The sequence below is a fragment of the Corylus avellana genome, chromosome 1, assembly GCF_965113065.1.
Source record: "Corylus avellana chromosome 1, dhCorAvel1.hap1.2, whole genome shotgun sequence".
Taxonomy (NCBI): Eukaryota; Viridiplantae; Streptophyta; class Magnoliopsida; order Fagales; family Betulaceae; genus Corylus; species Corylus avellana.
Genome location: NC_142490.1, coordinates 12,195,080 through 12,206,876, shown reverse-complemented (window position 1 = coordinate 12,206,876; position 11,797 = coordinate 12,195,080). Strand labels below are relative to the sequence as shown.

The following is an 11,797-nucleotide window of genomic DNA, read 5'->3' as shown; positions in this document are numbered from 1 at the left end:
TGTATATTTGTGCCCTTCTAGACAGCAACGAGTTTTAAAGCCGTGATGATCATAATCTTATTATCTCTATCGCTGTCTCTCTCTCTCTCTTGATTGCTCTAGGTGCCCTAGCCAACCAAATTTCATTAGGGTTGCCATTAGGGCTCTTAAATAGCCCAACTACCATGTCCGCAAGTCTTTAATGTATTCAAATCATAAACTATGTGACACCGATCGATCATCAAAAGAGGAGTGATCACTCTAGGGTTTTTGGCTAGCTTTTAGTGATCAATCACTCCTTGGAGGCGATCGGTCACCCTATCATTGAGGCCCAAAAATAGCCAAGTCTCATTTTAGGTCCATTTTCCCTAATTTTCATATAAATCTTATTCCTCATTAATTCTTAAGTTCTAATTAAGGATTTATTAATCCTAATTTAGATAAGAATATTATAAACATATTCTTAAAAAAAAAAAAAAAAACAAGAAAATAAAGGATTAGGTGGAAATGAGAGATAATGGGAAAAGTCTCTGCAACTAGTGTTGGTGGGATTCTCTAGTGACCCACCGCCCCATCTTCACGGAGCTTTTTGATAAACTCATAAGCCATAGGGCCAAATTTACTTTATGTAAATATTGGAGCATCCTATACATCGGTACTCCAATGCATTTCTCCTTTTGAATTATAACAAATAATGAATCTTTGGGTACCTACCACAAGATCCCTAAATTTCATGGTCAAAAAACAATACAGTGCTTTCTATTATCTATGGAGAAATGTTAAAAAAGGTACTTTTATCATACTTTATTGATATGGCACTGTAATTTTTTTATTTTTTTATTTATTTTATAATATACTGTATATCATTACTGTTTACCTAATTTGGGCATAAAGCAGAATCCTTTATAGATGTGGAAGACATCCTTGAAGACTTGGACCATGTGGCCTTTTCTAATTGGTACAAGTGTCAAGTAGTATTCTATCATTATGATTGTTCTCTCCTACGGTTGCATCATTGCGATAAATCAAGAGGCGTGTACATTGGTAGCTACCGAAACTGTAACCTCCTCTTTCAGTGTCTGTGTCTTTCCCACATGGCATTCAAGAACAACCTTCTATTGTGCACACCACTGGAATGCCAATCCATGGAAGAAATGCAGGCTTCCATGAAGAAAGCCAAGGCAGAAGGTGCAGACCTTGTCGAGCTTTGTCTCGATTCCATGTCATTTTCCCACATTTCTGAGGTCCAGAAGCTCATTAAACTAAGAACTCTGCCTGCAATTGTCTCTTTCAGGTACCTCCTCTGTTCACTTTTACTTCTATACCATGCTGTATCATCTTCTTTTGTTTTTGTTTTTTGCTTTTCTCACCTTCACTCCTCTCCCAAACTTCCGCATGTACATAATATATATATATATATTGATTTTACCATGCAAAATAAAGGAAACACAATGTCTCCATATGTTTTTGGTAAGATTATCACTTTGGATGATCTGTTCTGTGCTCTTCAGATCTATTTCCTCACTTCTTTTTCTAAACTCTCTCAATTACCCAGTAAACCCAAACTGTGTCAATTATTGAACAGTAAAGCCAACTCAAAACACTTTCCATCTCATTGCTACATCTTTTTCATTTTTTTTTCAACAAGGCTGAGGAACTAGTTCGGATAACTTATAATAAATTCGGGAAAAATACACTATATCCCCCAAGTCAAACATCGTTTTTGATCTTGCTTGACGGTCGACAAATTTGTCCATCTATTACCCATTTCTTCTATTTTTTTTGCCTTTCTACTAAAAAAATACTTAAAAATGATTATCAAACCCCACCAAGATATTTTTTCTAATGCTACGTATACTTATGACTTTTAAAATTAAAAATACTTATAAATATAAAAATATAAGTAGGTGTGCGTAGTATTACCATGAATAGAATGTCGGTAGGAGGTGTAGGAATAATATATATATATATACATTGATTTTTTCTTTTTTTAGTAACTTTCATATCCAGCCGACAACCGTGCCGGTGGCCTTGACTCTCCGTTGGTTTTGTCAGTGGTCCCTAACTTTGTTACTAATTGCATTCAATCGAAGCAATCTACCCTAATAAAAATAAATAAAAACCCCTTAAATTATTGTACCTTTGATAAGAGACTAGCCTTTTCCAGGGGTCAGCTTTGCTCGCCTATACGTACGAAATTATGTCACAGCTACACGTTAAAAAGTACATTTATTTACAAGGACAAAAGTTATATATTGACAAACTTCTAAAATTTTAATTATTTAAATTATATTTCAATTTTTTTTATTTTTTTTTTTTACGTGACTGGCTTAATAAATGAGATTGTGTTCTTTCGAACTCATAACCTTAACTAAAAACTTAATCTTATTATAAAAATAAATAAATTTAATTATTTAATTTATATTATAATAAGTTTTATAGGACTATTGGTATTTTTGCTAGGATGACATAATCAATAACGTCGAGCCATGTAATTAGACCGACAACCAATAATTTGAAGAAAATTGAAAGGAGCATAGTGGGATGGGTTATGAAAAGCACCCGGAAGGCTCCAAGGTGAGAGGAAAGTAGAGGTGGTCGGAGAACATGGCTAATTCCTGAGCCACAAATTGCTTATCACCACCAAACTAACCCTACCATATGCAAAACATCATGGCTGTCTGTAAATACTTGTCTGGACCCAAATGCCCTCGTTTCTTCTCACTTTTTTTATTCCCTTTGTTTTTGGGGCTTTCTCACACTTATCTATTGGAACACCCAAAAAATAAAAACATAAAAAACAAAAAACAAAAAGAATAGTTCCCACCAAGGCCTGAATTTTTTTGAATTTGAGAATTGTTTATCTTTGTCTCTCTACGGACACAATTACCAATATGGGCCAAATCTACCGCCCTTCCGGCCCTCCTTCTCCTTGCTACTATGGGGGTGCTTAAAAGACCGCTTGGATAGCCTCTTTCTTAGAAAATATGATCGTTTCATTTTAAATGAATTCGATAATATTTCGTTAGTTATAGTAAATGGGTATTTTTGTCTTTTTACTTTTTGAGGAGACAAAAACACCAATCTGTTATAACTAACTGCATATTATCCTTTCTTAGACTATTGCTAAGAAACTATTGATTGTTAAGTTTTAATTTGCCATATAATGTTTTTATTGCGGTCATTGTTGGGATGCATGTAACACCTCGAAATTAATTACATAAGGTAATTAACTTGGAGTGTTACTTATAATGCTCCCACGTTAATTAACTAGAAATACTATCTCAGACAACAAACTTCATAGTAAACTATAACGGAAAGCATAAAATATATTGTTCTGAGTTGAAAGACTAAGTAACCTCAGCAATATTCTTCTATCATCAGTAAAACCCAGAGCCTCCATGTATGAGACAATTACAAATATACAATATCGTCTCGGATATAACTCTACGCAAATGATATGCATAAATGTGCCTCTAAAAGCCTTTTGCTCAGTGTCTTTAGCCTCGCGAACAACTCTAATATGCATGACTTTTGAGATAAACAAGTTAAACTGTAAAATACCACGGTATTTTACAGGTAAAAAAAAAAAAAAAAAAGTGTAAGTCCACGACTTAGGGAATAGGATCCTTTCTAGTCCATTTTAAATTGGAGAATATCCAGTTAATGGTTAAGATTTCTCTAAGAGTTCCCAAGGCCATAAATGGAACATATGTCCCATTAATATAAATAATAATAAAATATTATTTATACTTTAAAAATAATTAAAAATTTTAAAATATTTAAAAAAAAACTAAGGGGTGGTTGGACCACCACTGTTGGTCTAGGGGTGGTCCGACCACCCCCAAGGCCGAAACTAAAAAAAAAAAAAGATGGAGCCACCCCCAGGCCAACAGGGTGGTTCCGCCACCCCCTATGGGGTGGCCAGCTACCCATCTTTTTTTAGGTCTGGGGTGGCTTCGACCTCCCCATGACCCTTGAGGGTAGTCCGACCACCCTCTATGGGTTGACCAGCTACTCATTTTTTTTATTATTTTAGTTTTTATTTATTTTTTAAATATTAATTATATTTTTTTATTAAAAAAACACATGATACATTTGTGATACTAAAATTTCTTTTAAAGAAATTTCAGTTATGAATCAGATATATACCCACAAGTCAATAATGGGCTAGAAAGATCCGAATCTTCGACTTAGTAATGTCACTGGTACCCGGGCCCTTAATTCCTTAAATGTCCATATCTCTCCCACTAGCATTAATCGACCACCACATGTCATGCTTTCAATCCACTTGGAATTTGTCTCTCATTCTCATCCCTTCAATTTGCCTGGGCCCCTCAACTCATCCCAAGATTCCCAACCATCCGTTCTTTGCTCTTCCCACGTTTTTTGTTTCGCCCGAAAACGAACTGTCACGGACAACACCTTTTATCTGCTCAAATGCGCAGCTATCACGCACTATGCACCACAATCTCAGTCGCTCCTTTCATATAATCTCAGCCGTTAAATAACCACTAACCTAAAACATGGTCATATAATGCTAAAAGAAAGATCTACGTCACTTTTAAAATTATTATTAAATTAAACCCTAAAATATAAGATTATTGGATAATAACAATAATCGGAACACAATAATTGATGGGTTATTTCATATGTTGATTTACTCATTTGATAATAGTCAACTTCTTTAAACTGGAGCTGTTTGAGAAAAATCTATGGAAATACTATGATCCATTAGTGGGTCTTGATCATCATGGGGAGGAGCAACCCCTCTCTGACCAATTTACTCTTTAATAAAAAATTGAAAGAGATTATAAATGATAGGAAAGAGGAATTGGAAGGATCCTTGGATGAAATATTTGAGCAAAACAGAGGTTTCCACACGAGATAAGCAATCTTTTAATAGTTGAGGATTAGCATGTGAAATATTTTAATTAAATGGGAGGTTGAATTGACGGAGTTAGGGTTCTTCTGGCCGATACCATGTTAAATCATCACTTGTTCTAAAATTGTAAGTTGATAGACAGTGATAAACATCTTTACATCTCTGATACCATCTTAAAATAATGATGAAGCGAAAATAACAGAGGAAACAATATAGAGAAAGAACACAAAGAATGTATGGGTGGTTCGGTGTTAGACACTTACGTCCATCACTTGGAAGAGTCCTAAGGACTACATTGTGCTCATTAACTTGATTTTGTCTACAATACAAATGTCCCTATTTATATGATATTGCATAAATACAAGTAATCAAATATCCTTGATTTGATTATAATCCCAGTATTTGATTACAATCAGCTCATAAATAGAGAATATTTGATATCAACCTAATTATAGAATATGCGAAAAATATTATATATTTTTCGTATATTCTAACAATATAGTAGTGTAATAATAAAAGACAATTAGGTGTATAAGACATCTCCTGAAATATGCTAAAATTGCCATTTCTCAGGCTCAAATCGTCAAGGACCTCAGGCAAAGGAGACTGCAAGTTTACCTGCCTGCAAGTGCTGAGGCAGGCTCTTGAACTAGATGTTGAATTCGTTGAGATGGACTTTGAGGTACATCCTTAAGGATATATTATCATATAACTGTCATAACTACCACTATGAGTACACTCAAATTTCTTTAATGATCACAAAGCAAAGCTGAAAATGAAGTCGTTGTTCATTTGTGATGTATTCTGATTTTGACCCTCTTGTTTTCTCCAACTGAAATGAAACTTTTTCAGGTGGCATCAGATATTGGCATGGCTGAGCATCTGTACAAGCGTGCTGACAGCAAAATAATAGTATCAAGTTATGTGAATGGTGGGAAACCTTCCACTGAGAGGCTCGGCCATCTGATTGCATGCATGCAATCTACTGGAGCGGATGTTATCAAGCTTGAGATCAACGTGGATTATATCACAGATCTAGCACCAGTTTTCCAGATGCTTACTCATTGCCAGGTATCCCTTTATTCAATTGATGTCAATCATATGATGTTATGTATTGCTTTCCCAACATTACTTTCAACATTCTTTAGAGAGCGTATAAGCTTAAGATGATAGAAAATGGTGAATCTAATCATTGTAATGATTTTGTGTATTCAATTTTAACAAAAATGGAAAACGACATGTTTTCTAGGAGAATTCAACACACAAGTCAGGCAGTTGTTAGACTCATGCCATGAGACAAAATATGTTCTTTAGAACACCATATAATGCAGCATTTCCAGTTCACCTTAAACACACAAAATAAGGGTATGTTGGGTTTGCAATTTTAAAATGTGGGATTTTTACAAACAAAGTTAAGTATTTGGTAAAATCGCAGTTTAGCGTTTAAAATCGTGTCTTAAAAAATGCATCCCATTGCCTGCGATTTGAAAACATAGAAAATCAACGTTTTCAAATCACAATTTTTTTAAAACCGTACTCCCAAACACTATATTTCTGCAGTTTGGTTTAAAATTGGACTTCTGGTCGCCAAACGCATTGTAAAAAGCAGAATTGGAATTGACCCTGAACCTCTAGTTCTTCCTTTGTTTTAAAGATCTCTTCAGGTGTGTACAAAAACAGATATTAATGTTTATCCTTGCCTTTATTGAGTTGATTACTTCTATTTTCTTCCTGTACCTCAAGCAACATAAGGCATCTACTGCTGTTATGTCCATCTCCAGGTGCCATTAATTGCTGTTGCAGTGGGCAGTAGAGGCCTAATAAGCCAACTATTGGGTCCTAAATTTGGTGGTTTTTTAGTCTATGGATCTCTGGAAGGCAAATCCATACCTGGCTTGCCAACTCTAGTCAGCCTTAAACATATTTACAAACTTGAATACCTGAATGCAGATACAAAAGTTTTTGGTCTCATTTCAAACCCAGTAGGCCATAGCAAGGGCCCTGTTCTGCACAACCCTGCCTTTAGGCACACAGGATATAATGGAATTTATGTTCCCATGTTGGTTGATGATATCAAGGAATTCTTTGAAACCTATACAGGGACTGACTTCGCAGGTTTCAGGTATGCACACATTCTTTCATAAAAGAAATAGAAGAGCAGCATTTCGTTGCTTGTCTTTTAAGGTTTTTTTTTCTTTTGCAACTTGGCTGCTATATCAAACTTCTAACTAATTGTGCTTGTTAGAGTATTGATTAAATAATTAAATTTACTCTTTCCTATAAGCTTAAGGTTTTAAGATAAGTGGTAATTTAATATAGTATCATACCAAAGCTCCTAAATACGAATCATATCTCTATCATTCACCTCTCATTTCAATTAAACATTCCACGTGTTGAGCCTCACTTATTAAATGTTGGGAGATTAATACCTTTGGGAAGTCATTTTGAAAGTCTATAATATAGCATATTGAGATATCACACAACCCAAAAGCTTAAGCTCATGGGTTTGGGCCCAACAATGCTATATTAACCACTCACACTTCTTATATATTTCCAATTTGGGATTCTATTCTTTTTACAATTACACATATACTCAACAATTTCCCCCTTACGTGTGAGTCCATCACCACATTGAACCATCTCCCCCTCGCTTATGAATCTTTTTACATTTCCAAGAGCATCACGCGTATAAGAGTTGCGGGAGCCGGCACAACTCCAAACCAGACGCGTTCCCGACACCCATCATAGGAAACCAAACATGGCTCTGATACTAGTTGTTGGGAGATTAATACCTTTGGGGAGTCCTTTTGTTGGATCGGACCTTTAAGCATCTCATCTAAAAACCAATTGGTGTCCAGGGAGAGAAGCCAAATCCTTTTATGACATTCGAAATCGCACCCCGCAAGGCATGTTCTAAGAGTCGTTCAAATGAACAGAGTGGCATTGTTGTACCTCAACAATCCCTCCATCAACATGACACCCCACGACTCAAACCCATGATCCTGGCTCTGATACCATTTGTTGGGTGATCTTGGGCCTCTCTCAACCTAAAAAGCTAGCTCAAGATCTGAGGCTTTCCCTCACACTTATAAAGTGACCACCAACCCCTTCCACAACCGAAGTGGGATAACCCCAACAGAATATTGATTAAATTTACTCTTTCCTATAAGCTTAAGCTCTAAACATCAGTAGTGATTTATCGGTGCTTCTTAGGTAGGATGCCAATGCTTTGTTCTCTAACTTATGGTTTTTTCCTCTTTATTTGTTGAATCTTGTAGTGTTGGAATCCCACATAAGGAAGCAGCAGTTGGATGCTGTGATGAAGTTCATCCACTGGCAAAGGTCTGTAAACTTGGTGATGTGCATTACTTTCTTTCTTTTTTCTAAGCAAACTCGATTGCAAATTGTTTTTTTTTTTTTTTTTTTTTTTTTTGGTGTGTTTTGGTGTGTTTTTTGGTATAAGATCTACTGCCTGAACAGGAAAAATAAAACTGCTAGAGGTTAGTTAATTAAACAAGATTTCCTTCATTGTTTGCTTTAGTAGTGCCATATATACTGAAAAGTCATGTTGGATACCATATTAGGGGCCGAACTATGTATTTCTGCTTGGTTCTTCAGTTGGATCCGTTTGCTTTTGGTCTCAATCCCCAACCAGAATGAAATGAGGTTCATGTTGAATTAATAAACAAACTTTTTGAGAATGGTACTAATATGGTTGTTTTATATACAACTCGGCTAAGTAATTGGGATTACTAAAATCCAATAGCTGGACTTTAACAACCATCATGCAGACTTATATATATATATCAGACATTAACAATGATAAGTCAGAATTTCAGCTTTAAGGCACATTATATGTTTGAATTTTCTGTGTCAATTGTAGGGTAATGTTTATATAAGCCTCTAAGTTGTGGTGCTTTCTCAATCAGTCCATAGGAGCTGTAAATACTATAATAAGGAGGCCCATTGATGGGAAGCTGATTGGATATAACACAGATTGTGAGGCTTGTATCACTGCAATTGAGGATGCACTAAGAGGTACTATAATAACCAAAGTCTCATTTTCTTGATTATTTGGTAGTTGGCTGTATGCACCTTTCTAACATATCATATTCTAAGTGTTAGATGGTAGTAACCATAGCCAAGAACATAATTTGGCTTGTATTTTTCTTTCTTCCAGGAAGTGTTGAGACAAAGATAAATTGTCAAAGATTCCTTCTGGCTTATTTAACCTATGATTCTTTACTTTCCAATACTGTTATTAATATGAAGATTTCTTAAACAGAATTACAGGCAACCTGAAAAGGATGATTTCTTGAGGGAAGACTATAATGATAGTCTAGGTAACATGATAGATTGTTGTATCAGGTGGAAGTCTAGATAACATCATTAACATCTCATTTACATGATCAGGTGGACGAGTTGTGAATGGGGATGCATCACATGCTTCTCCTCTAGCTGGGAAAACTTTTGTGCTGGTGGGAGCAGGAGGTGCAGGAAGAGCACTTGCTTTTGGTGCTAAAAGTAGAGGTGCTCATGTTGTCATATTCAACCGGAATCATGGTAATAGAAACCCTATAGTCTTCCCTTAAGCATAACATCGAAAATGGATTTATTCGTTCTAACCGCAGACTTTTCTCTTTTCGAAAGAGAGAGCAAAGGCTCTTGCAAATGCAGTTTCAGGGGAAGCTCTGCCATATGAAAGTTTAGACAGATTCTGCCCAGAGAAGGGAATGATCCTTGCCAATGCTTCTGCTGTAGGAATGGAACCAAATTCAGATAAAACTCCTGTTTCAAAGGTTCTATCCATTGATCATTATATTTGTTAGATTATTTTATATTCACTAATTCTTTGTAGGGTTTATTCTCTTCCTTATTTAATCTAGGTTCTATATAAATAGAGACCATTGTAATACTGTTTATGATATATATTTTAATACAAGATTCTGCCCTAACGCTTCATCAAGTCTCTTTCTCTGCTTCTGCTCTCTTCTCTCTTTCATATTATATTTCTCATCATATATTTCTACAATATTGATCTCTTGTCATGCTTGTTTAGGAATCCTTGAAAGCATATGAGCTGGTTTTTGATGCGGTTTATACTCCTAGAAACACCCGGCTCTTGCAAGAGGCTACAGAGGTTGGGGCCACTGTGGTGAGTGGAGTTGAGATGTTCATCAGACAGGCCCTTGGGCAATTTAGATTGTTCACTGGTGGCTTAGGTACCAATCTTCCTCTTGAGACAAACCATCAATTGAGCTCATATTTTCATTGTTAACTGAATACTATATTTATGTGTATAAGAAATACAATCAGAGAATTAACGAAAAATATTACAGAATAAAATCAGTATGTACAAAGAAATATAATCAACCTAGACAAGAAAATAAATCAGTCAGACAAATATCAGAATATATTCTAACAGTCATATTGAACCTTCTGTATCTGCTTTAACAGCAGGGTCCTTTGTTGATGACAAAACTTTGCTTTTACTGCTTTGCAGCTCCAGAAGATTTCATGCGCAAGCTTGTTCTAGAGCAATTCTGATTCTTATACCCAACAATGCCGAGAACAAATGTGTGTGGTATCAATTCCTTCATTTCATCTGCTGTATTTATGAAATAAATCTGTGAAGATGCTGGCTCAGCTTATATGGTATATTTGAGGTTACTACTTCAGCTTAAACACCTTCACCGGCTTGTCAATCCAGAGGCCTTCCCGTACCCTTCTCTTTGAAGGATACTCCGCAGGATCAATAAGGGCATAATTATGCACCAAGTATTGTATAAAAAAAAAAAAAAAGGTTTTTTTTTTTTTTTTTTACCGTGTGTATAAAAAGAAGCTTGAGAAAGCTTTTGAGAGTATGCTTGGAAAGCGTTTTTGGCAGTGTGTTGCATTAGATTGTTGCAACGTGTAAATAAGAATGCAGTATGAAAAAAAATAGTTCTCTCTTTCTGGTTTTTTGAGTATATATGTTGAAATTATTCTTTGTTAGGTAAAGCTTTTAGTCCTTCATTAAAATCATGATGAAACAAATTGCTCAGATGAATACAGGATAATCTTCCATTCAAACTTATTCCAAGGATTGATAAATGACAGCATTTGTTAGACAGTGAGCTGCTGCATAGTTCATGTAAGGCTCTGAGGAACACATAGATGCCAACACATTAATATTACCATAAGTTTTCCCACTAACATTCTCTAGAAAATCATCTTCACCAGCTTGTCTATTTAGAGACCTTCCTCCTGACACAAGACAAAAGAAAAAATCGATAAAATTCGTGTTGAACAGTGTTTCACTGGTCAACAATAGGGTTTAGTAGAGTCTTACAACTGAATGGAAGATGAATGTCTCAATATTTTAATTAAAAATCTTCATTGATTCATTATAATATCTCTACATCACCTTATATAACACTCCTAGCGACAGATTTCCCATAACAAAAAAAATTCCAACTTTGAATATGAGAATCACGATCAAGATCATGCTGACATGCTAACAAGGCTTGTTAACTTATTCACAGTTGGTAGTTAACAAGCTGTAACTCGAGATGTCTTCTGACTCCGTCAATTTCTGCATCATCTCCCCATCCCCCTTCGTTTGATGAAAAAGTATGCAAGTTTGAGGCTGGTAAGGTTAAAGATAGGTCCCAAGTCCCAACCAAAAAATTAAAAGGAGGTCCAAAATTACTAGTAATAATTCATTTGAGGTTAAGCCATGCACCCTGGAGTTCCTCTGATGATTGTGCAAGTAAACCTGTTTCATGTTTAGTACATTCAATGCTGAATGAGCAGCTCACTGACTTGAACTTTAACCATTTGTATGCACCTCTATCATGGAAGCGGTGCAAAAGTCTCTTACAAAGACCACATAAAAATTAGACTTGCTGCAAAATATTGCTTAAGGAGATGAGCTTATATGCTACTTCCATC

The 11,797-nt window shown here is 35.5% G+C and overlaps 1 protein-coding gene across 1 annotated transcript; it reads left to right on the top strand.

Annotated features, from left to right (window-relative positions):
- Positions 1-1,011: 1,011 nt before the first annotated feature.
- LOC132170783 (bifunctional 3-dehydroquinate dehydratase/shikimate dehydrogenase, chloroplastic) lies at positions 1,012-10,504 on the top strand. The gene is made up of 10 exons (XM_059581886.2): positions 1,012-1,273; positions 5,438-5,546; positions 5,717-5,935; positions 6,646-6,986; positions 8,143-8,206; positions 8,794-8,902; positions 9,278-9,427; positions 9,515-9,663; positions 9,924-10,086; positions 10,368-10,504. The coding sequence occupies exons 1-10, from the start codon at positions 1,074-1,076 to the stop codon at positions 10,409-10,411; spliced, it is 1,548 nt and encodes a 515-aa protein (XP_059437869.2). The 5' UTR covers positions 1,012-1,073; the 3' UTR covers positions 10,412-10,504.
- Positions 10,505-11,797: the final 1,293 nt, after the last annotated feature.